Raw genomic sequence first — 25,517 nt, 5'->3', positions numbered from 1 at the left:
AGGGCTCTGCCTCCTGTGTGCCATCACGTGGGGGGTGGGGGGAGTGGTGCGTACAGGGTTTTCGGCTTAAAGGCCTCTTTGAACAAACTGCAGCTCCTGGGCTTTTCTGTTATTAACGACGGCTGCTCCGGAGCAGAGAGCACCTACGATGACAGGCTGCCGATCCCCGTGTGGGGACACCTGGGTCTGGCCAGACATAACCCCGGTGCCTCCGTTAGGTGCGGGAGCTGGAGGCGGAGCTGGAGGACGAGCGGAAGCAGCGGGCGCTGGCGGTCGCGTCCAAGAAGAAACTGGAAATAGACCTGAAGGACCTGGAAGCTCAGACGGAGGCCGCGAACAAAGCCAGGGACGAGGTGGTCAAGCAGCTCCGCAAGCTTCAGGTGCGTGCGGCCAGCGGGCTCTGACGGAGCACGCGGTGGCCGGGTCGCGGGCCACAGAGGCGGCACGCGTGCATCTCGTGTCTGCGGGCCGCGCGTGGCCCCTCAGCAAGTCCGGGACACGGCCCCCGGAGACGCTGAGCTACGCGCGAGCCACCCAACAGGAAGGTGGTGCTCCCCTCCCTCCCTCCAATCGTGGCTTAGCACTTCGGCCGCTCGAGTGATGTGCCAGTTTTCACTGTCGCGGTGACCGATTTCCAGAATATCTCCCGCTATTGTGGGATATAACGGACCCTCTCTCATAATAGGCCCTTTTCTATGACAAGCTTGAGAAAATTTCCATTTCTCTGGCCGTGGTGATTCCACATCTTAAGAATGTCTTCTAGGGGCGCCAGATGGCTCAGGTCACGATCTCCGCAGTTCGCGGGATCGCGTGCCCCATGTTGGGCTCTGTGCGGATAACGTGGAATCTGCTTGGAATTCTGTCTCCACCCCCCCCCCCCCCCCCCCGCTCGCATGCACTCCTTCTCTCGCTCTCAAACTTAAGATGAATGTGTTCTAGCAAAATCTGAGAAGAAACACCTATGAGCAAAGAGCACAGCTGAAGTGGTATTTGTGACAGCAACAAAGGGAAACCGCCTAAATGTAAGTGGACTGCCAGCCATTTCCATGGTGGGGCCACGGATGCAAGGAAGGGACTTAAGTCCATAAAGGAGGACGGAGCGCAGGCGGCTTCCTTCACGGCCACACACGCAGAAAGGTGTTCGTGGACAGACACAAACATAAAACATTGAAAAGGAAAAGCCAACTCTGGATAATAAGTTTAAAAGCAACTTAACTGCTTCCTTGTATTTTTTTTAAAAAGCCAGCACAAAGCTCTTATTCTGACGAGCTTATTACAAAGATTATTAAGCATATTACAGAGACTATACGTAACTGTGATTTTGTTTACATAACAGCTGTAGGGAGTTTTAATTCACAGACCATGCAACGTACCTGCTTATTTTCAGTGTATTTTAGTACATTCACAGGGTTCTACAAACGTTACCTCTATGCAATTTTGGACATGTAAATCCCTCGAAAAGAAACCCTGCACCCCGCAGCGGTCACTGCACACGATCTGCCCTGTGTGGCGCTAATCGACCATTCGTCTGCTTTCTGTGTGTCGAGATTTGCGTATGCTGGACATTTCATATAAATGGAATCGTAAAATATGTGGCTTCTGTGCCTGGCTTCTTTCCCTTAGTGTGTTTTCAAGGTTCACCCGTAGCGTGGCATCCATTAGGACTTCATTCCTTTTTGTTACCATATAACGTTCCATTGTATGCACTGCCCACAGGTCATTAATCCAACAGTTGATGAATATTTGGGTTGACTTTTCGGACACTCTGAATACTGCTGCTATGAACATTTGTGAACATTTGTGTAGACGTGTGCTTTCAAGTTCTCTTCGGTAGATACATACCTAGGAGTGGAATTGTTAGGTTATGTGGGAATTCTGTGTAACTGCCTGCCCCGCCTCTCCACAGTGATGGTCCCATTTTACATTTCCTACCAACTGTGTGTGGGGATTCGAGCTTTACTACGTCCTCACCAATATCTGCTATTCGTTTTTTATAGTCATCCCAGTGGGTATGAAGTGGTATTTCATTGTGGTTTTTGATGTGCATTTCCCTAATGACTAATGAACATCTTTTCACTTGTTTATTGGCCCTTATCTTATTTGGGAAAAATATCTTAATCCTCTGCTCATCTTCCTAATTGAGTTGTCTTTAATAACTGAGTTTTGTAACATTTCTGTATATATTCTAGATGCTTCTTGTGAGATCTATGATTTCCAAGTATTCCATTCTCTAGTCTATTCACTCAGTGTTGCTGTGTACAATACAAATTTTTTGTTTCTTGTGCTTTTGTCATCCGATCTATGCAACTACTGCCTATGCCCAGATCATAAAGACTTATTCCTATGTTTTCTCCTAAGAGTTTTACACTTTCAGATTTTTTTTTTAACCCGTTGAATTAGTTTTTGTTGGTTTTTTGTTTTTTTTAAGTTTGTTGTTTTTCACATGAGCGGAGAAGAGGGAGAGGGAGGGAGAGAATCCCAAGCAGGTTCCACACTTGAATGTGGGCTCAAACCCACAAACCATGAGATCATGATCTGAGCCAAAGTCAAGAGTCAGATGCTTAACTGACTGAGCCAACCAGGCACCCCAGAAGACTCTTCCTTCCCCCATTGAATTATCTTGGCTCTTGGCACTCCCGTCAAAAATCTGGCCATAGATTTATGTGTTTATTTCCGGACTCAGCTCTCTTTCGTTGATCTATATATCTTTTCTTATGCCAGTGTGACAGTCTTGATGGCCGCGGCTTCGTAAGTTTTCAAATTGGGAAGCGTAACATCTCTCGCTTTGCTGTTCTTTCTCAAGACTGTTTAGCTTTTCTGGTTTCTTACAATTCTTTACAGATTTTATGATCAAACCTGCAAGCGGCATGTGGGCCAGCTTGAATTTCGATAATTTGTTGACTGGGTAGATTGATCTGGAGAGGACTTACCATCCTAACAATACTGTCTTCCAGCGTATGTTCCAGTGTATGAACGTGATTATCTTTCCATTTATTTAGCATTTCTTTTTTCAGTGATGATCTTTATAGTTTTGGTGTACGAGTCATATACTTTAGCTAAATTTATACCTAAGTACTTTTGAGAGAGAGAGCGTGCACACAGTTGAGCAAGGGGCAGAGAGAGAGGGAGGGAAGCAGGACTCACCCAGGGCTCAAGCTCACCAGATGCGGGACTTGAACTCACAGACCGTGATCTTGTGACCTGAGCCAAAGTCAGATGCTTAACCAACTGAGCTACCCAGGCACCCTGTTTTTTTTGTTTTTGAGGCTTATACGTGTGATTGCTTTCCTGATTTTTGGAATGTTTATAGTATATGGAAATACAGTTGATTTTTGTATATTGATCTTGTAACATTGCTGAACTGGCTTCTTCTAATGGTTTTTTGGTGGATTCCTTAAGATGTTCAGTATACAAGATCACATCAGCAAATCAAGCTAGGTTTTTTGCTTCCTTTCCAGTCTGGACATCTTTTCTGGTTTTTGCCATGGCCTAACTGCTTTGACTAGAACTGTTACAGGGTTAGACAGAAGTGGCAAAGTCAGACTTCCTGCTTCATTGCTAATCATAGGGGAAAGGCACTCAGTCTTTTCACCATTCAGTATGTTAGCTGTTAGTTGTTCACTGATACCCTTTATCAGAGTTGAGGGACGTCTCCTTCTATTCATTTTACTGAGTTGTTTTTATAATGAAAGGGTGTTAGATTTTGTCACCTGCTTCTTCTGCATTTATTGAGATGATCCTACGGCTGTATTAATTGATTTGGGATATAATGGTGTATAATTCTTTTGGATTATACAAACTGATGGATCCAGTCTGCCACTATTTTGTTGATTTTTCCATCTATTTTCATAAGGGATATTGTTCTAAATGTTTTCTTGCGATACCTTTGTCACTGGCATGTACTTTATTTTTTGAGTTTGCACGTGCACACACCAGCGGGGGAAGGGCAAAGGGAGAAAGAAAAGAACCTCAAGCAGGCTCCATGCTGCTTGAGGAACCCAGCTTGGGGCTCGATCCCCCAAGGATCCCCATAGGATCATGACCTGAGCCGAAATCAAGAGTCGGACACAGCCGAATGAGCCCCCCCCCCCCAGGCGCCCCGCCATATGCTTTCATATTTACAGTGACTGTACTTGGACTTTTATAATCCGGAAACAATATGTTTAAAATCTGAGAGCAGAAAGTCCTCTAAAACCTTCTTCCTACTTAATCTTAGGCTCAGATGAAGGATTACCAACGTGAATTAGAAGAAGCTCGTGCATCCCGGGATGAGATTTTTGCTCAATCCAAAGAGAGTGAAAAGAAACTCAAGAGTCTAGAAGCCGAAATCCTTCAATTGCAAGAGGTCTGTTTACTTACTTCCTCATCCATTTGTTCAAAAAATGTTTACCCTGTATATTCCTCTACCTGGCTAACGGCCAGGGGACTGGTTAGTCACTTTTGGAGCGACTTACCAGGCCATGCTCCATGTGTTATAAAAGGCAGTGGTGTTGATTTAGTGTTGGGAAGCATCGGGATGGTTGAACTCTTAAGTGTTCTACGACCGCCCTGGTTTACATAGTACTTAAAAGGGAAGCTGCAGGTTTCATTGACTCCCCGAGTGATTCATCTTCTGATCACTTCTTTCATTTATCTGTTTTGGAAGTTCTCCTGAAGAGGGACTGATGGGGGCTTACGTGTACTATGGGGTCCCGTCCGCGGTAGACACACCTGACCATGCAGGTTTATTTTAACAGCTTTATGGAGATGTGAGTGACGTACAAAGGACTGCACACAATGTGTGTGTCCACACATCGCTGTGTGAACGGTGAGCACAAGTATTCCAACCTAGGAAAGGGAAGAGCCACTTGAGTTGAAATGTTGTTATCCGTTAATACGAAAACACGCCCACACAAACACCTAGAAATGATGGATTTGTTGTCACCAAAGACCCTGAATGTAGAGCAGAGCTTGCAAGAAAGAAGGGTGTCGGGGATGGAGAAGGGACTAAAAACCAAGTGAGTCGACACTGAGCAGACCCCAAGCTCCCTGGGAGAGGCAGCTTTCGGTTTGGATCCCTCTTTGTTTTGTTTCCTTGATTTTTGCTCTGATCCTTGCTTCCTTTGGGTTTTTCTTTTTCTGCTTTCTTGAGTCACACACGTTAATTTTCCATTTTTTCTCTTGTCCGGTTCTGCTCCTAGAACACTGCACATTCCCCTCCAAGTCCTGTCTTCACTGTGTCCTAAAAAATCTATGCTCTTGTCACCATTTAATTCCAATTTTTTCTCATTTCAATAATGGTTTCCTTTATTCCATGAGCAACTTAAAAGTGTGGTTTAAATTTCCAAATGTGTGGATTTTTGTTCTTGTTGATCTCTGTTTTCTTGCACTGTGGCTAGAGAATAGAGACCAGAGCAGCTGTAGGGTCTAGAACATGACCAGTCTTTAAAAATGCTCCACGTCTGCTTAAAAGAACACCTGCTCCTCCGTGAAGCAAATGTTCAAGATCTGTGTGGTTCATCGTGGAGCTGACGGGGACACGCTCAGGGGAGGGGGCTCTGGGAGCCTGCCTCCCGGAGGCCCCCAGGGCACGAGCTGCGTACCCAAGCACACTGCCAGCCTTTTCAGAAAGTGTTTATTTCAGACTTTAGATAAGGGAGAAGAGACCCCCTGGAAAGCTAGCCCTGCCCTTCTGTTTCTTTTTCCTTCCCTCAGGCTCCTCCCCTTTCTCCCACGGGTTGCCCCAGTGGGTGTCCACGGCACGCCCGGCCAGTGGGCAAAGGACGGAGCACCAGAGGCCAGATGGCAGAGCTGATGCTCGGTGTTTGTTGATCTGAGGCCCTGGGGTCGGGCCCAGAGTATCGTGGCTGCCGCCCTCCCAGCTGGGCTCGCTCCACCCCACGGGTCAGGACGGCATGTGCCGGAACCCGGGCCTTTCGCCTACGTCCCGTGCGCTGACGTAAGAGGTGAACACACATGCCAAGCACACGGGCGAACTCTTTATGCGGCCCTGCTCCACGGGCATCTTTAAAGCTGTGCTTTTGCCAAATACGGCATTTTCAGGAAGCGCCAGCTGGTGGCAAGAGGCCCAGATGGGGAGAGTCAGAACCCCGAGTTTCTGCCGCCGACCAGTCTGGGCACCTGGCGAATCGCGTCAGCCGTTAGGCCTCCGTTTCCTCACCTGTGCAGTAAGGGAAACGGCGCGGCTCTCAAATCCTGAGAACAGGATTTTAGTCTCGACCCACGTGGGCTAAGAAACGCACCCTGGCTGCCTCCTGTGGCGAACCCTCTTCCGAAGAAATTTGTGGAAAAGCTGCACCAGGCAGTTCTTCCTCCAGAGGACAGGCCCGGCCCGCGGTTCACAGAGAGCCGCCCGCACCGCCTCAGAGCCTGACTCCCGCCTCCTTCGGGAGCCAGGCCCTGCTTACTGCACAAGCCTGAGGGCTCACCCTCGCCCACACTCCCCACGGGCGCTGTGGTCCCCACTTCCCTGCACAACTACCGCGTTTCCTGGGACCTTGATGTTCACCGGTCAGTCCCGTGGACCTGACCTCCAAACTGCACTACTGTGTACGTGACAGGTCCTTCAAGACCGTGAGCCGGTATAGTTGCGGGCTTGCAGGAGGTCTGTGCCGCGTTTAGGATTAAGAAACACCCGCTTTCTAGGGAGGGTGGGAACAGAGCTGCCTCTTCCGTTGGAAATGGCGGCAGAGCCCTCCCGTGGACCGGGAGTCCCCTCTGGGGACAGTTGTGCGGAAGGACGTGGACAGTAGCACGTCACCCGGCTTGTCTTCAGCCAGGCTGTGGCTTAATCTCTCAGGCCCGGCAGCAGCAAGGGGGCCGGAGCCAGGGTGGCCGCGGCCGGCTGGCTTCACGGTTGAGGAACCCGTTACCCGGAGCTTAAATCCCACTCCGACCTTCCTTAGGAACTCGCCTCCTCTGAGCGAGCCCGCCGCCACGCCGAGCAGGAGAGGGACGAGCTGGCCGACGAGATCGCCAACAGCGCCTCTGGCAAGTGAGTCTCCTGGCAGCGGGCGGGAAGGATGGGCTAGAAACCGGCGACGGTGCCACCCTCCCCGCTCAGGCGCCTGCAGCCCATCCCCCCGGGGCACACCTGTCACCCGGGAAGGCCGGGTCGTCTGGCACCTAGAAGTCCGTGGTTGACTTGCTCATCCGCTCGGAGCCTGCACGGACGGGCACAAGTTGCTGAGCGTCCAGATGGCCTTGGCGCCGGTCGGCCGCACGACCCAGGCGGGCCCCACCCCCTCACCGGCCATTCCCACCGCAGGAGCGAAGGAGGCACAGTTGGAGCTATAGCCCGATTGGCGCAGGCCGTGCGGCCCGGCCGCGCAGGTCTCCACGCCCAGACTCGCGAGGTTTGGCAAGCAGATGCCTTAAGACTTCGAACGCGTTTCTCGTGAAGTCCTAGTTCTTTCCAGTTAAGACTCTTTCTCCGTTTAATTACCGCCCTGAGGATTCATCACGGTCCTCTTCTAGCACAGTCCGGGGTAGAGGGTGCCAGGATCACTTTGGAGGTGGGACCCGGGCCGTGGAGGACAGAGGGAGGTGCGGCAGGGAGAAGGGACGGGGCCCGGGCTGGGGTGGCGGGTTCGGAAGCGTCCTCGCCGGGGCTTGTGGACAGACTGGGGGACGGGGATGGGTGCGGGGGAGAGAGGAGAGCCCAGAAAGCTCCAGCGGCGGGGAGGTGAGCTCCCCGGGGTCGTGCCGCGGCCCCTGCTCTGAGCGCTGTCCCCTCCCCGCCCGGCCAGGTCTGCGCTGCTGGATGAGAAGCGGCGTCTGGAGGCGCGGATCGCGCAGCTGGAGGAGGAGCTGGAAGAGGAGCAGAGCAACACGGAGCTGCTCAACGACCGCTTCCGCAAGACCACGCTGCAGGTGGCCCGCGCCGCGGCCCGGCGCCCGGGAAGGGCTGCACTGCCCCCGTGGCGCGAGCGACTAAACCCGGCTCTCCTCTCCAGGTGGACACGCTGAACGCAGAGCTGGCGGCCGAGCGCAGCGCCGCCCAGAAGAGTGACAACGCGCGCCAGCAGCTGGAGCGGCAGAACAAGGAGCTCAAGGCCAAGCTGCAGGAACTGGAGGGCACCGTCAAGTCCAAGTTCAAGGCCACCATCTCGGCCCTGGAAGCCAAGATCGGGCAGCTGGAGGAGCAGCTGGAGCAGGAAGCCAAGTAAGAGGGTGCGGCCGCCCTCACCCCCAGACCTCCCTGCGTCTCCACTGCAGGCCGGGTCCGGGCCGAGCCCGGGAGTCGCGGCCCAGACCGCCACACGCCCCTGGCCCTCTGGTGGCACGGGGACACCTGTCACCCGAGTGGGAGACAGAAGGTGGTGTCGGCCCGTGCTGGTGACTTCCTGGTGCCAGAGGAACCCCGGGCTTCCCGCTGTCCAGACTCCACTGCATCCGGATAAAAGGGCTTGTTGGCGGCCGCCGTAATTAACATGACTTGCCCTTTCCAGCTAGCTCCCTGGCTGTCCATTTTTGCATCACATTTGTGAAGGAACAAAAGAATATTCTCTGTTCTCAGTGCAGTTCTCCATGTGGCCTATCAGGGCCTGTGTGGGCCCGTCTAGAAGCCTGCTGATTAGCTTGGCTCCAACAAGAGTCAGTGTTAGAGCCGCACTAGCCCCTGGCGTCTTGGTAGGCAGTCCGTCAATTTTAAATTGAAACGGTCAGTTAATAAATTGGGTCTTGGTTTGTTTGGTTTTCAGGCTAAAAAGTTAGGTAATTAGAGTAACCAAAGTTTTGCCCTCAAAAACTCTGAATTCAGTTTATGGGACAGGTAGCTTTGCCCTTGAGATCATCACTGAATAAAGCGACCAATAGCTGTGTGTCAAGCCCCGACACATGCACGTTTTCTGCCTGGCGCCGTTAGGATACCTGAGAGGGAACCCATACTTTAAGCAGAGGGGAAACAAAGGTTTCCGGGCCACAGCAATTACACCATCATTCTGGTCAGAGGTCCTGGAAAAAGTCTAGCTTGTGTCCTCTCCCGGACAAAAAGGACCTTAAAAACGCTCTCCTCGTTCAGCTGTCGTTTCTAGAGCCGCGAACACTAACGCGTTGGTCACTTGAACAGGGAACGGGCAGCCGCCAACAAGCTAGTCCGCCGCACGGAGAAGAAGCTGAAGGAGATCTTCATGCAGGTGGAAGACGAGCGTCGCCACGCAGATCAGTACAAAGAACAGGTAAGGGAAGAAGGCGGGCCCGGCGTTACCGACCGACTGGCGAGGGTAAGAAAGCGTCACAAACGTGTGCCGTCCTCCCCCTGAAGGCCCAGAGCAGCTCCTGGGCACTGGCTGGACTCAGGGTGGACACGGACAGAAGAAACGTGCCGTGTGCGGGACCTGCGGGGTCTTCTCACGTGCACCCAGGCACCTCTGTCTCCGCATCGAGGGGAAGCGCTAACGGGACCGGTTGCCGCGGCCACGTCCGCTCGGTCTGCTGCCTGGGGAGCCCTGCTCTCCCTCTGGCTCCCTCTGCCGTGATGAGACTTGTCACCGCAGACACGGGGAGGGAAGGCGGGCTCCACTCAGGCTCTCCCTCCATCCCCCACCTTCAGGACCTAGCGACACCCAGGGCAGTTCCGGGAGGGGGAGACCCGCGAGGCACTGGCGCGTGTCTGCGTCACAGAGTTCCGGTGTCCGCTCGCCGGACGGCTCTGCACTTGAATCCAAACATACCCTCCGAGACACCCGCATTGAACGGACTGTAGAAACTGCCACCTGCTAGGGCTGGAGACCGTCCACATCGTTGGCTCTCGTACTCTGCAGGAAGAGGGATTCCTCCTCGTGATCCCACGGGGCACTCCCGTGAAGACCCTAAACTGTCGTTTCTGCGGAAAACTCAAGGGGGGGGGGGGGGTAGGATCTTACATGTTTTAAGTCTCCTTTAGTATATGGTTTGCTTGGTAGACACTGGCTTTGCTGAGAGCGGCAGGCTGACCAAGAGGCTCAGCCCATCCCCCGTGTGCGTGCGTGCGTGTGTGTACACGGACGTACATGTGTGCGCTCACGTGGCTCTCGGGGTGGTGAGCTGTGCTAAATGCTCAGGATGTGGCCGTGCTGACTCTGATCTCCCCGGTGTGGTCCGACTTGGTCCCGTGACCTCCCCAAGATGGAGAAGGCCAACGCCAGGATGAAGCAGCTGAAACGGCAGCTGGAGGAAGCGGAAGAGGAAGCCACGCGTGCCAACGCGTCTCGGCGTAAACTCCAGCGGGAACTGGATGATGCCACGGAGGCCAACGAGGGCCTGAGCCGCGAGGTCAGCACTCTCAAGAACCGGCTGAGGTGAGCGACCCCAGGGGCTTCAGGGACAGGCGCTGGGTGTCGGAGAGTCCGTGGCGGGAGCCTGGCCGGCAGCCGCGTCTGTGGGCCTAGCGCCTGGGCCGGAGGCCCCTTAGGTTCACGTGCGGTTACTCGTTCTCGCTCCCGAACCACTTGGCATTCACCCCCTCGGGATTCCCGGCCTTCGGCGGTCCTCCGCCCCTGACTAGCGGACGACACAAATCCCCAGCACGAAGCTGGAGGGCCAGGCCAGGTGCCCGTCCTTGTCCGGGCATCCGCAGCAAGGGGGCCCCGGTGCCATCGCCCTCCTCCCCACACGGACTCTGACCCGCCCCCAGAGCCTAACTCTCTCCCTCAGAACGTGCCAGCACGGGCGTCAGCAAACAGGCCGTGCGCTGCTTTGTGCACAGCAAGCTAAGAACGTTTTTACGTACAAAGGGTTCTAAAAAAAAGCCAAAACAAGAACGTGCACCAGAGACCTTCCCGGCCCCCAGAGCCTAATTAAAACACGGACTGTCTGGCCGCTGTAGAAATGCTGCTGCTTGGTCAGCAGGTAGGACCTTGCCTCTGTCCGTCTTCCTTCCCGTCTCTGTCCCAGCAGCTGGCTCGGGCGTCCCAGACCGGGGCCCTCCCGCTGGGTGCACCCCGTGCTGGCGGGGGTGCAGGAGAGGCGGCCGCAGAGCCTTTCCCGACCCCGCCCGCCCACCCCACGCGGCGTCCTGAGGAAGGGCGCCCGGTTCGAGTCCGGAGATGGCGGAACAACCGCACGGCCCCGTCGTCTGCTCTGTGTCCTCTCCAGGCGGGGCGGCCCCATCAGCTTCTCCTCCAGCCGGTCTGGCCGGCGTCAGCTGCACATCGAAGGGGCCTCGCTGGAGCTGTCGGACGACGACACGGAGAGTAAGACCAGCGACGTCAACGAGACGCAGCCGCCCCAGTCCGAGTAGAGCCCCAGGAAGCCAGCGGAGGCGGTACAGAGGGACAGTGGGAACTCGGCCGGCGCCAGCCTGCCTCGGGGCCTCCCACACGTTGAGGAAACTGGCGAGCTCTGGGATTCCTTCCTGAAAGATCAACTGTGTCTTAAGGCTTTCCGGCCTCCACATACTGTATCCTGCTTCAGATTTAAGTACAGTTGCTCCCCTTTTTATATATATACGTACACAAAACCTACACCTATTAAACAGACTGTCTCATCCTTGCATCTATTTTCCATATATCCACCAAGAGACCATTTTATAATCCATGTTAAGAAGAGAAATCGTTTTCCAGACCAACTCCAGACCCTCGTTGCCAGTCGCTGGGTTATCGGGGTGGGGGGGGCAGCCCTCCCCCTCCCCCCCCCTCCCCCCCGGGGCTGCCCAGTCGCTCTGCATGCTCTCTGTCGACAGACAGGTAATTTAGTTCTGTGTTCATGTGGCCCCTGACTCCTCAGCCACATCCAGTCTCTTAGAACATTGTGGAACGTAAGCTGCACTCGTATCTCCTTGTATTTCCTCCGAATAACGATCGACACTATTTCAGTGAGCAAACTGTGAAGGGGGCTTCGGAAAGACCAGGAGGGTGGGTCGCGTTGGGGGGGAAGCGGCATCCGTTCGGGGTCACCATGAGTTGGCGATGTCGCCACATCTCTCCCTGTGATCGGTCCCCGGCCAGGGCCGGTCTGTGCGGCTGCGGGTGGCGGGCCCACGCGGACCCTGAGCCCCCCACCCCCAGGCCCTGCCCGTGCACTCACTAGTCCTGGTCCAGGCGCAGGTATAGCCCCGGGCAGAGGGTGGCGCAAAGCACCCCCCCCCCCCGCCCCCACCCTCCCAGCCAGGCTCGCATGCCGACCTTTGCAAATTCAGCCGCTGCTTTGAGCCCAAAATGGAAACAGTAGTTTTTGTGTCCCAGACTCACTCCAAGTTTGTCGAGGAGGTTTTACCGAACCTCGGGAACCGATGCCATCTGCCTGAATGTTGACATGCCCGTGGACGCGAATCTTTTTTCATTTCTCCTCCTCCCTTCCCCCCGGACAGTGTTACAGTGAACATTTAGCATTCTGTTTTTGGTTGATAGTTAAGCAAACTGACATTACAGAAAGTGCCTTAGACACTACAGTACTAAGACAACGTTAAATACATTATTTGCCTCTGTAACAACTTACTGTATAAGTTCTGACTTTGCTTCATATCATGTACCTCTCTAGTCAAAGTGGTATTATAAACATTCAGTGACAATGAATCAGTGTTAATTATAAATCCTTGATCCTCTGCAACGTGCTTGAAAACACCAACCTTTTGGGTTAAAAGCTTTAACATCTGTTAGGAAGAATTTGTCATGTGGGTTTGGAACCTTTGGTTTCCCCCCCTTTAACGAATTGTACTGGCTGTTGACCACCAGACACCTGACTGCAAAGAATCTTTTTTCTTGTATTCCCATATTTCTAGACAATGATTTTTGTAAGACAATAAATTTATTCATTATAGATATTTACGCCTGCTCTGTTTACTTGGAGGAAAAAGCACCCGTTGAGAATAAACAGACCTCAATAAACGACAATAATCGTGTAAACGTGGCATCTGTTTTCATCTTCTGTTCTCAACGTCCCACCTGGGCTCTGACCGGAGGCTGTGAACTCCAGACTCTGAACGCGGCCGGCCAGGCCCGCCGTTTCCGAGGGCGCTGTGCTCCCAGAAGCTGAGGGGTGACGGACTGGCTCTCTGGGCAAGGCTTGGCTAGGAGTCCGGCTCACACAGTGGCCCCAGCGTGTGGACGCGTGGCGGGGGGAAAGGGCCGCTGGGGCTGGAGACCCAACGGTTAGTGGAAAAGGGGGCACTTCAGGGCTGCGAGATGAAGCCTTCAGGAGGGTTTCGGGCACCAACCAGTGCTCGTTACCGGATTCCGTGTTTCAAGCGGTTTCAGACTATGGCTTCGGGCAGGACGTCCGCACATGCTTTGGGTAGAGGCGCCCGGGTGGCTCGGTGAAGCGTCCAACTTCGGCTCGGGTCACGATCTCCCAGCTTGTGGGTTCAAGCCCCACTTCGGGCTCTGTGTTGACAGCTCGGAGCCCGCTTTAGATTCTGCATCTCCTGCTCGCTCTGCCCTCCCCAAATCCTGCTCACGCTCTCAAAAATAAAAAAACAAAAACGGGGGGTGGGGGGGGGCACCTGGGTAGCTGAAGTCGGTTAAGCGTCCAACTTCAGCTCAGGTCGTGATCTTGCAGTTTGCAGGTTTGAGCCCCGCGTGGGCTCTGTGCTGACAGCTCAGAGCCTGGAGCCTGATTCGGATTCTGTGCCTCCCCTCTCTGCTGCTCCCCTGCTCACGCGCTCTCTCTCTCTCTCTCTCTCTCTCTCAAAAATAAACGTTAAAAAAATGTTTCTTAAAATGCTTTGGGGAGGATTCAGGGGTGAGATCCGAGGGCAGCCTCCCTAGTGTGGGCCAATGAGGAGAGGCTGAAATGAAACACGAGGGAACACACAACCCCCCAGAGAATGTGGATTTTTTTTTTCTATTCCGTGACAGTCTCCGGTCAGGCCGGTTCTGGTTGGCCAGGCTGCCTGGCTGTGGTGGGAATGTAATAAAAAAAAAAGGCAAAAGCGCTCCCTCTGTCCTGTGTCACTACCACACAAGAGGAGGAGTGCAGTACCATGTTTCACGCGTGTCCTCACCCTCACGTTCAACATCCCACCAAGCGTCTGTGGACTTGGAGCTTTTCGCAAAAAGCAGGAACCCTTGCCTGGTGGCCGGCTTGACTGGTGTTACGTCGACAGCGGTAACGGTGTTTCCCACACCGCTCGGCCGTCCCGCGCCAGCACAATCAGGGGACACATCACCTGCGTGGACCGGTCCCATTCCAGATTCCACAAAGATGTTCGCCAGAAGGAACCTCTCCTAACTAGCCACCGCTTTGTAGTCCAAGGAGAGGCAGCCCAAGGAAGAGGGTGTGCGGGAGCGGGGCTCCGAGCGGGTCAGAGACTCAAGCCAGCCAGTTGCCACCCAGCAGGGGCCTGGCACATCGTGCGGAAGATTTCAGGCCGGACCGGGGAAGCCCTGTCCTTTGCCGAGACGAGGTTTAGACGCAGTCGGGCTCTGCTGGGGTTTTATCTGCGAGCCGTCATGCAGAACACCGCAGGCGCTTCCTTTTTTAATGCAGATGGCCCAGAGATTATTTTAATTTGCTTTAGTGGGGATAACAGACCTGTCCCTAGCCTGGCTGGCTTGACAGTATACTTTTTTTAATGTTTTCATTTTATTTTTGAGACAGAGAAAGACAGAGCATGAGCAGGGGAGGGGCAGAGAGAGAGAGAGGGACACACAGAATCCGAAGCTGGTTCCACGCCCTGAGCTGTCAACACAGAGCCGGACGCGGGGATCGAACTCACAGACCATGAGATCATGACCGGAGCTGAAATCGGACGCGTAACCGACTGAGCTGCCCAGGAACCCCGAGAGTATACTTCTGAAACCCCGCCATCAGAGAGACCAGCCCTGTCACATTTCCGTACCGCCACCGATCTTCCCCATCCCTGGAAACCCCAACATCGATGAAGTATGGGCCAGAGCACCAAACTTGCTCCCAGCCGGCCCTCCCTATGGCTCTGGGTCTGACCGACCCGTGGCCCCTTCCTCCTGAAGCCAGTGTGGTCAGGACACAGAGGCGGCTGTTGTCAAGGCTGGGGAAGAAAAGTGCCCACAGTTGTCACACTCCAGGAAACACCACACCCTGTCAGGTGGAACTTGACCACCTCAAAAAAAGAAGAAAAAAAAAGAAAGAACCCATAGTGGAACAGGCCGTGGGCTGGAAAGTTTGTTTAGAAAGTGAGACGGTGGCTTCTCTCCCCTGGTTCCAGGACAGGGCGTGAAGCCTGCAGCTGAGACCAGAGCCAAGTCCCAACCCGCAGAGGCTTCCAGTCACTCTGGGAGGGATACGTCTGCACCGACAGCTTTCCCGCATCCCAAGCGTTGGCGAAAACGCCGTGTCCCGTGCCAGCTGGGAGGACCAGCCGAGGACCCTGCACACCCGGCTGCCATTGGGGAATCTAGCAAATCGCGTGAAAGGGTCTCATGCGATTCTTGCCAGAAATCAAACGCGAAACTCTCTAACAAGGATGCGGAACCAGAAATTCGCACCTGAGTAAGTCAGGGAGGTCTGTTTGTTTTTTGAGTAGCCTAATGGCTCCCTCCCTGCTGCCCGGATGTCATGAAACCTTATTTAATGACGTCACGTGACACAATCAAGACCGTGAAACACTGGCTCTGACAGAGCCCTCCCTCGAAGTGCTGTGCTGCACAGATTCTGAGATGCCCATGTTCTCACATATGGGCATCATCTCCCACGATCGCCATCAACAAGGGGCAACTGTGACCTTGTCATCGCCAGGCTCCTCCTGGTCAGGTCGGGAAAGCCCGACATCAGACCTTGCAGAGTAAGTATCAGCAACTTAGAAGAAACTTCTGGAGCCGAGAGCAAAATAAAGCTCTTCAGTAGTGCTGAACGTCACCAACGCCCACCATGGCCCAGAGGACGACGCTGTTTGGGGAAACACAACAGAACTCTGGGCGGTGACAGTTCAGAGCGCCGGAACCACAGTGCAAAATTTCAAGAAAACCTCTTCTGTTTTACTTTTTATTTACGAACCGTGATACGGAAACGTGCCTAACATGGTCAGAAAGAGCTCTTTCAATAAATATAAAAAGTCTAAACGAGCATTTCCCTTGGCGCAGTTTTCTTAATGGGTCACAAAATAAAGGTGTATCTTACAGGTGTGCTGGGTTTGAGATTCTAGGAGATTCTGGGGAGCCTGAGGGGTATGTGTATTTTTAACTTGCCCAACAGGGACGGCCAGTCGGCCGGCAGAGGTCAGGGAGCCCCTGCTTTGTGCTCCCGGCCCGAATTCTCAGCACAGAGGTCTCCGGGCCAACTTGGACCAGGAAAGAAAATGTTTCGTCACTTCCATTTTGAAAAATGAATTTGGGCAACTTCACAGGAAACTGTAGAACACACAAACTATTTGCATCTTTTTCTTTTCTTTTTTTTTTTTTTTTTTTAAATAAAGCTGCAGACAACATGCTCATCCGTGTCCATTTCCCAGTGGCTACTCCCATCCCCGTGTGTTAGCACGTCCGCACGCCCACATCTCAACGGCCCCGTGGTATCCTGTTCGGCTACAGAGTCCTCGTGACCATCCCCGGCCATCAGACATTCACGTTAATGCCGCTGAGACTGTTTTATTCGTCCTTACTGCTATGGGCGATTTTCCCAAAAGGAGAAAGAGAAGAGTTTTCCTAGCAGATCACACTGCTACACTGATCAAAAGCTTACAGAGAGTAACTTAGTGACACCAGTAATGCAAAAGTGTACCTATTCTCCTAAATCCTAGGTGACAACGGAACTTGATTTTTTTTCCTCCCTGGCTAAAGCAATCACTATCTTTGGAGACAAAAAAAAACGTGTTTCTTAACTCCACCGACTACCTACAGGGAGCAACGGGGCTCTGAACTCATTCAGACCTCACTCTCCTGACCGTGAATCCAAGCGCGTGCCAGAGAACCTACTGCCCAGGCCTGCCAGCCGAGCGCCCTCCTCACCTCGCCTCCCACCGACGGATCGTGACGGATCGCGACGGGGGTATTAGAAAACACCCCACAGACGGACAGATCTGGGTTCAGCGTGCCTCGTTTCCCTCGGGGAGGCTTCAGAGTGGACAGGAAACCCTAGCAGAAGACCTGTGGGGGCAAGCGTGACCCTGAATGGCCAACCCCACGTGGTCGCCCAGCCCCAGCACCTGCAAGCTGTGTTCTCGTTTCAAATTTGCCTCTTGACTCGCGCTAGCTGATAAAGGAAGTCCGCCACGTTAATCCTTACAAAAGGGCTACCGCATTCCCCCGTGTATCATGTTTTTAACTGCCATGGGGCCAGTTTTCAGGTAAGACGCGTGAAGTCACAGGGAAGTGACTCACAAACACGCCTCCTCACCCGGCCCCCATTTTTAGGAAAGACTCAAGTAACAAGCCTCCGTTTTTAAGGTCCAGCTAATGTTCTCAATTTGCTTCAAACTTTGGGGCAAATATAGACAGGAACACAGTCGATGAAGTAAAGCTGGAATGATGAAAAGGCTCATCTTAGCGTCCTCTAACCTCACTGCTGGGACCCATCCCCGGGCTGGCCTCGTTCCCACCAGCAGCCAGCAGCGAGGCAGGACGGCTCTCCACCCCCGGACACCTCCCCTTTCCCAGAGCCAGTGTCCACGTTGGCCCTCGGAAGGCCCGGCTGGGAGAAGCAGAGTCGGTACCCGACCGGCACAGGCCTGGGAGACCAAGCTTGTGTGAGCCCCCACGGCTCATCGTTTCCAAGCAGCCAAAACCGGCTCATCTCCTGAGACACGAAACAGAGTCGAGGCCAGCCGGCGAGGCCCCAAGCCTGGAAAGGTGGAGCGTACAGCAGAAAAGCCCCAAGCTGGTTTCCAGTCCCGGCTTTTCTGTGACCTTGCTGTGTGAGCTCAGGCCCGAAACGGAAACTCTGCGCCCCCCTTCCCATCTGAAAGCTGGGCTGAGCCAGCTCTTCCTGCTCTCGGGCCACCTGTATCTCGTTCTCCCGTCCTCTCCTGAGCTCAGCATTACACCTCTGGCTTCTGCTCTTAACTGAGTTGATGGGGTGCAGTTTCTGGCTATTCTGGGCTGGAAGGAAGCAGAACACTGGCCCCTGCTCGCCTGTAGGAAGGCGTCTGGGGGGCAAGGGGTGGGGACGGGCGGCGAAGCTGCGTGTCACTACCTGGGGGGACCAGCGCAGGGAGGGCTCGCTCCTCAAGGGTTCGTGAGAGCCGGGCTAAGCAGGGCATCAGGAGTCCTGGCGAGACAGCACACTGAGACGGGCGGCTGACAGCTGGATGGGCAAACAGTCCAGGGTCGGGGCGCCTGGGGGGCTCAGTCGGTTAAGAGTCCGACTTCAGCTCAGGTCACGATCTCATGGGTACGTGGGTTCAAGCCACGCGTCGGGCTCTGTGCGGACAGCTTCGGATTCTGTGTCTCCCTCTCTCTCTGCTCCTCCCCTGCTCACACACTCTCTCAAGAATAAATATTTTTTAAAAAGTCCGTGGTAACTTTCATGCCTGGTGACATAACGTACTATCTGAGCAAGTACAAAGTAGGCTCTTCAGCCAAATGATCCAAACGGAAGGCGGAGGATAAGACCAAGAAGTCAGCCGGCTTCCTCGGGGGCTCCTGTGCCAGGGGCCGCTGCGGCTACAAAAACACCCAAAAATACGTGAGGGTCTCCTCCTGAAGCCTGCAGCTTACACGGTCCTTTCACGGACCTGGCCCATGCTCTCCTGGACCCAGAGGTGGCAACATCTGGTAAATGACAGACACATGGGTTCCTGCAGCCAGCGCCCCCCCACCCCCCAGTCATCACTGACCAGCAGTCTGCAGGGGATGATCCCAGGGGCGTCTAGCTGGAAGGGAAGTGAGAAATCATCTGGGAGCCAGGGGCCAGGATTCAGGGCTCAGGGACTCATCCGTGCCTTAACTGCATTAGCTCTACTTCTGTTTTCCATCTGAGGCTCCTGCATGAATACAGAGACCCGCTAGGTCCTTAAACCTCTGATCGGATCCAATCCTTGCAGAGATGGCTGGGATAGAAGCTGGGAGCAGAGACGAGTTCTCTCCGCAACTGCTCGGCCAGCGCACCCAGGCCCAGCACACCCAGCACCCCGAGGGTCTCTCGGTGAGTCCGCTTACAACACAATCTAAGAACCGACTAACAGGATATTCCTGCCCCGTACTAACAGAAGAGATTTTTACAAAGGTATCGGACTTATTCCTGTTTCTTATTTGCTTACAAATTGGATTCACTTTTCATTCACTCACAGTTTTAAGACTACAGACTATCTGGTTTATTTTCACTCATCGTTACAAGCATTAGGGTTCGGAACCTGACACATTCGTGCAGCCGCCCCAGTCTCCCCATCCCTCAAATCCAGTCACTTTGTGTCTTTGCTCCCAAACACCCGGCATCTTCTCTCACTTGCCAACATCAACCTGAGGGATGAGGAGAGAAGCCCAGATCCAAGTGACATCCAGCCCCAGAACACGGACACATGTCCTAAAAGCAACACATCCAGAGGGCGGGCTCCTGGATCCACCACCCTGTCCCTCCCTCCTCCCTCTTCCCAGACCACCATGTGCAGCCCCAGGCCTTCCTGGAAACTCCTGGAAATCACAGCTACGAGCAGAGACCGGCACCAAGAACCAGCATGAGAACACCTGCATCAGACACCTCCTCGGGAGACCGCCCAGCTTTTCTTTGCACTGCCCCCCCCCCACACACACACACAGCTGCCATCTGTCTGCACACCTCGAGTCAGAACCCAAGGGACATTTCTGAACCGGGCTTTGCAACTCTGGTCTTCTCTCCCAGGCTGGCAGAAACCCAATAAAGCAACCTCAATCCGTTTTGTTTTGGTTTTTTCTGTGAAATTTATTGTTTCCACATTAAAAGATTTTTTTGAGGGGAAGTATTTTCTTTTAACCACATGATGATCCTATGCAGCTGCCCAGAGTAGGACACCATCGTAAGTCATTAACATGCCGTGTGAGTTCTGAATAAATAAAAGCTACAAAGCCCAAGTTATATACAAATATCTTAGGCGATAATGTTTACAAACCTATGTACAATAAAACAAATGTAAACAGTAAATGCAGCATGAGAGTAATCAAGATGATCGGGAGCAACCACTTACGGCCAGTCTGCCCACCAGAAGCCCCCTGAATGGGGCCGCTCGACGCTTCCTAACACAAGTGGACAGGCCCTCAGAGGACAAAACAAAACGCCCTGAAAGATGTCGCTTAACTGAAGGACCAGAGAGCTGGCAAGGAGGCTGCCCCCGCCCCTCACCCTGAGTCTGAGGCACACGGATGAGGAGCAGATGGTGCCCCGGCCCCAGAGGCTCCCGCTAGCTGGGGTCCAGACGGGCATTTCGCTGCTCTGGGAGGCAAGTCTATGGAATGATAACCGCTAAAGTAAAATCAGAAGGTGCAGAAAATGTTCCCTAATTCAGTGACCTTCCCGACCCCCGACCAGCAGCAGGTCACACGGTGGGGAGTGGAGCTGGAGAACACGCGATCATGAGCGCTGAAGAAGCGTGGGCGGGAGCTGGCGGGAGCTGGGGGGGAGGGGCGGGGGCATGTGTTGACCTGATCTGGGGGAGACCTTCTAGAAGGTCGGCAATGTCTTAAACACAACTAAACCCTATCCGTACAGCTGGGTGGGAGCTATGGGGCAGGCGTGATGATGATGGGTACTTCTGCATCCAGTGACCAAGGAGTACACGGACGTGCCACCTTGTGACCCACAAAAGTGCAATCATGTGAGACCAACGGCACCACGGCGAGAAGAGAAAATAGCCAGTATTGATATCGCGCAGAGTCCTGGGGCCAGGCAGGGCCCAGCAGCCGCCGCCGCATGCAGCCTGCCCTCTGCCAGCCGTGGGGAGGCAGACGCAGGGGCCCAGGCCGGGCCCAGGCACCGAGGGACGAGGCGTGGGTGTCCTGGGCTGTTGGAGGAGGGCAGGCGCCCCCACCCGGAGGCCGGGCACTCACACACTGAGAGGCAGCATACCCGGTGCTGACGACGGGCGCGAGGAGCCCAGACCAGGAGGAGGAGGCGCTGGGTCAAAGCCGTTTACTGCCCTGTGGGGGTGACCAGAGCACAGAGGGGAAGGGAAGGGAGGGAAGGGGAGAGAGAGAGACTGTCATTTAAAATCACTCGACACCCGACAAGAAATGCACATGCCCTCTACGGGCACTCCCCTTCCGGCCCACAGCAGGATCGTGGGGCCCGGGGAGAGAGGCTGCCGGGAAGGCGCCAGCCGGTCAGAGCCTTGAGAACTCGGGGGTGCCGGAGCGAGATTACATGCTCCCCGCTCGGCAACTCCATCCTGCCAGCCACAGCCCTGACCTCTCCCCTGCGGAGCTGGGCTGAGTGTCTGCCAACGGGAAGTCGCTAAATAAACGATGGTGCGACTCAACAATGAATTCTATACGACCATTAAAGACACATGCCACAGCCTTAATAGCACGGGGAAATACTCAGAATGTAATTAACACTAGGTAGAATGAGCAGTTACCGACCTGTATGTGTTCAACAACGTGAAGGAGAAAAGTAGTTAGGTGCTAGATTCTAAACTGCAACCTCTTATATAAATGGACGTTACTTCTAGGCAGCTACATCTAGAATGTGCTAGAATGTGCGGGGAGGGGGACGCTACACATATATGCATATAAAATCATATATGTTACGGAAAGAAAATTTAACGAGTTACTTTTCCTCCATCTGGGTAGCGGGTAAATTTTGTTTAATACTTTATACTTTTTCTTCGTTCTCCCAATCTCCTACACTACACGTGAATATCTTAACAAGACAGAGGAAGAAGTAACTGTTAAACTGTTTCCCAAGCAGAGCCAGACAGGGGAGGCTTCTCTGCAGAGGCCTGAGTGCCGTGCCCAGCCCAGCCCAGCCCCCAGAGCCTGCAGCCAGCACCCGGCACCCAGGCCCAGAAGGTGCAGAGCGCCCCAGCCCCGCCCAGCGGCCCCCACAGCCACAGGAAGCAGCCAGCGAAGGAGCACAGGGCTGGAACCTCTCTCAGGAAGCCACGCAGCCCTTCCATACTGAACACGCTCCCGGGGAATCCGCCCCACTAGCGATCTGAGAGGTGCAGCCAAGCGCGGGGCCTGCACCGTGCCACGCGTGCCATCGCTGTCCCCCGCCCCCCCCCCCGCCACCACCTGCTCATCACAGGGGTCCGGGGAGTTGAACACGGGCTCAAGGAGAGAGGTTCTCTTCAAAGGAACGAGAACAGACACACACACCCTACAGGTTCATCGTTTCATACACTAAAGAAGCAACTCGGAGAAACGGGCATGCACAGAGACGACAAATGACCCTGACCGCTCTGAAGAAAGAGTTAACAGCTGAACTCTGAAGTAACCAAGCTCAGAGCAGAGATGCTGCCTTTGGAATCAAGCGGGGTACACTCAGACCAAGAGCAAGAGGAGGGGCTCTGGGAGGCGTGACCCCCCCCCAACTTCCTCCCCCAGCGAGCACACCCAGGAGCTCCCCTTTCCTTTCTGGGCTCGGGGAGGGCGGACATCCAGGCTTCATCACCTGTGAAAACTTCAGATCACCCTCTCCATTCTGCCTGTGACTCTCCTCAGGGCAGGGCCGCACCCCGCCTGCCACTGCAGCCTCCACGGGACAAGCCCCGGCTGTCATTCAAGCGGCCAGTCCCAGGGCCCCAGGACCCACTTCCTAGTCCTAGACGCTCAGCAACAACGAGGCAGGCCTCCGCTTTAAACATGTGACCACCAGACTCCGGTCCCAGAGCACGGCACAGGCCCCGCTGGGCACCAAGCAGCGGCCGGCACCTGTTCCCCCAGGGACGTGCAAAAACCCCAGGAGAATGGCCCCACGTGCAGGTTTAGGGCTGGGGTTCCTGCATTTTCAAGCTAGATAGACCTTAAAAAACGCCAAGTTCATCCCTATCGTTCTATTACTAAAGAGACCAAAGCAAGCCCAAGCCCAGCCTAGGCTCACCCCGTGAACTTGTCAATGGGGCGCAGGCCACATTCTCTCTTCCCTGTCTGCGCCTGGTCAGAGGGCACCCGACAGCCCTCGGCAACAACTCCGGTGCTCCCGATGCCGCCCAGCTCTAACGGGGAAAGCGGCAGTGCAATCCAGAATATAAGAGGAAAACAAGTAGGTGGGCGATTCCTCTGTGTGGGCAGAAATGCGAATTCTTGATTTGAAGGCAGGATGACGCACAGAGAGAGTAACAATCTGCCAGGGCCTCTCTGGGCACCTGAGTCAAGGTGTGAGAAGTAAAAGGCCGGGTGGGGGTGGGTGGGGGGCGAGGGGGAGGAGAAGAAGAAAGAGGAAGGAAGGGAGGGAAGGAAGGAAGGAAGGAAGGGGAAGAGAGAGAGAGAAAAAGAAAACAAACCAAAGGAAGGGAAAAAGGAAGGGGGAGGAGGAGCAGAAGGAGGAGGCTGTCTGCCGAGGTCCCCTGGGGAACAGAAAGCTGTGCAGTGGGGAAAAGGCTCCAAGAGAAGCAACACCCCCTGCCCCCCACGTCGGGTTTCAGGAGCAGCAAAAGAGCCAAAGGGACATGTCCCAGTGGAGAGGGAACAGGCAGGGATGGCGAACCAGATCTGGGAATCACCTACACCAAAAAGGTCCCAGAAGCTATGAAATGTTATGGTCTTACCACCATAGTCTGGTTCAAGAGTCTGAAAAACGGAGAATCTAGCTAAGGGCAGATACCAAGGTCGGCTGTAAAATGGCAACAGAAGAAGTGAGAAGGCGGACAGAGCTAGTCAGAAGGGCAAGAAATCTCTCGTGACAGAGACAAAGCACGGAGACGGAACCCTTCCCAGCAGCAAGGACAGGACGAGAGAAGGCCGGAGGTGCTGCGTGAGTGCAGGCTCCCAGATGAACGGATGCTCACACAAGCCCCAGCAGCTCTGCGAACTGAAAGGTGCATTCCTGACAAGACAGATCGTACACACACAAGTCCGTCTAGAACATTCCAGCATACTTGGGGATACACGAGTGAGTGTGGAGGAGAGAGCCCCCACCAGCACTGGCGCCTGCCTTGAGAAAACAGAGGGCTCCGGGCAGCAGGAAGAACCCTAGTTCCATGAAGTCGAATCAGATGTGATCCCCGGGCCTGACAGGGACACTCCACCCCCTCGCCCAGACTTCCAGCGTCATCACCGCAGCCCCTGACCCTACATCACAGGGGTCACAGGCCTGCTGGCCACAACGGCCCCAGGACCGCCACCACCAACTGTCTTGTCCTGCGCGGCCGAGCCAGTACGAAGGGGGACAGTCGGCCCAACGGGAACCTGACAGGCCACTCGCGGGCTGTTAAGTTGGTTAAAGCAGAGTCAGCCCCATGCAGTTAGTAACACCACTCTGTTAATGCGTCTTCCACCATATACCATGACTGCGAAAGAAGGAAAAGAGCACAGCAAACAAATTCAGTTACCCATGAACAACGTGGGAAATATGACTTTTTCTTGCCTAATAAAAAAAAAAAAAAAAGGAAAAAACATTACACAGTAATACAAGTACGATCTTCACAGCGTGTCCTCAAAGTGGTCTAGTCTACACCCACCTACACACAGCCCAAACGACACGAGCCCGGCTTACAGACCAGGGTACATGCTACTACAGAGACGAAGCGAAAGCGGATGAAGAAAACAGAACGTTTTCGAGAGAAGTCCGGTGGCTGTGCTACATGTGAGGTTTCGACACGAAGGGCCACCGGTGGCTGGAGGACACGGAGCCATGCCGGGGAAGGAGGTCCAGCGAGCCACAGTCTAGAAACCGGCAGAAGCGATCAGACTAGATAAAACCCTGTTTCTGGGAAGCCCTCAGATCGCCAGAACTTACAGGATATTTTCAAATCACATGCGCTACTATCTGAGGAGAAGGCGGTATCATGTGGTTCCATGTGGTCAGGCCTCACTGCATCTCAGGATTCTGAGGGGCGGGGAGGGGCGGGGCGGGGCAGGCACACGCGCAGGCACCTCCTCTACTGAAGCCCCTCCCTCACCGTGGGGCACTGGTAAGCTCAGTGACAGAGGCACAGGCACACTCCTCCGGAGCGGGACGCAGGACAGGCAGGTTCCAGAGCCAAAGGCTTTTTAAAATGAAGTTTTTCCTGCTGCTCAAAGTCCAAGCTACACACTTCTACGCTTCTGTAAGAAATGGTGTTTTTTCTTTTAACCCAGCAGACTGAAAAGTGGAACTGGGAGGTGGGATATTCCCCCCCCCCTTCCTTCTGCATGGTTAGATTTTACCTAGTCACTGCGGCAGCAGGAAGAAAGGCAGAGTTTAGAGCCAGGCAGGCCAGAAGGAAGCCAGAATCCAAGCAAAGGGGCAAGGAAGGACGAACACAGCAAAAGCACCAGAGTGAGCCTCGGGGATATGGCAACTAGACAAACCTAATTCCAGAAAGAGGTTAATATCCGGGTGTGTATGTACAATCCATATAAACTGAGCACTTGGGAAAAGGCAGGCCCACAATAAGCACATTTAATTCTTACCATAAATAGTTCTATTAAAAATGTGTACTATTTAAGCCAAAACTAAATATCACCTGTAACTGTTTCTCTCAGGAGGCACGCCTCCAGGTTCGGTTCCGAAAATAAAGCCTACACGTGCATCCAGGATGTTCCTCAGGGGACAGGGGCTCCGCGACGGTGCCC

At 54.1% G+C, this 25,517-nt stretch overlaps 2 protein-coding genes across 14 annotated transcripts in view; one reads left to right on the top strand and one right to left on the bottom strand.

Annotated features, from left to right (window-relative positions):
• MYH10 (myosin heavy chain 10) overlaps window positions 1–12,820 on the top strand; it is a 132,512-nt gene extending 119,692 nt beyond the window's left edge. For all 6 annotated transcript variants that reach the window (XM_030295421.1, XM_030295422.1, XM_030295420.1 and 3 more), the window contains 8 exons: window positions 219–380; window positions 4,217–4,345; window positions 6,906–6,994; window positions 7,749–7,872; window positions 7,956–8,164; window positions 9,071–9,179; window positions 10,108–10,280; window positions 11,077–12,820. In XM_030295421.1, coding sequence (XP_030151281.1) covers window positions 219–380; window positions 4,217–4,345; window positions 6,906–6,994; window positions 7,749–7,872; window positions 7,956–8,164; window positions 9,071–9,179; window positions 10,108–10,280; window positions 11,077–11,221 — 1,140 coding nt within the window. In that variant the 3' untranslated portion in view covers window positions 11,222–12,820. The remainder of the gene's footprint in view (window positions 1–218; window positions 381–4,216; window positions 4,346–6,905; window positions 6,995–7,748; window positions 7,873–7,955; window positions 8,165–9,070; window positions 9,180–10,107; window positions 10,281–11,076) is intronic.
• Window positions 1–25,517, bottom strand: part of NDEL1 (nudE neurodevelopment protein 1 like 1) — a 74,550-nt gene that overhangs the window by 6,564 nt on the left and 42,469 nt on the right. The window contains exons 10-11 of one of the 8 annotated variants that reach the window (XR_004344395.1): window positions 9,993–11,152; window positions 5,598–9,758 (exon numbers count right to left, since the gene is read on the bottom strand). The exons of 3 other annotated variants lie outside the window; for them this stretch is intronic. Coding sequence is in view for 4 of the 5 variants with exons in the window: in XM_030295430.1 (XP_030151290.1) it covers window positions 24,881–25,007 (127 nt within the window). In the remaining variant the exon portion in view is untranslated. 4 more of the 8 variants (XM_030295432.1, XM_030295433.1, XM_030295431.1 and 1 more) reach the window with 4 other exon arrangements.

Source organism: Lynx canadensis, chromosome E1 (genome assembly GCF_007474595.2).
Source record: "Lynx canadensis isolate LIC74 chromosome E1, mLynCan4.pri.v2, whole genome shotgun sequence".
Taxonomy (NCBI): domain Eukaryota; kingdom Metazoa; phylum Chordata; class Mammalia; order Carnivora; family Felidae; genus Lynx; species Lynx canadensis.
This window is presented reverse-complemented; position numbering and strand designations above follow the sequence as displayed.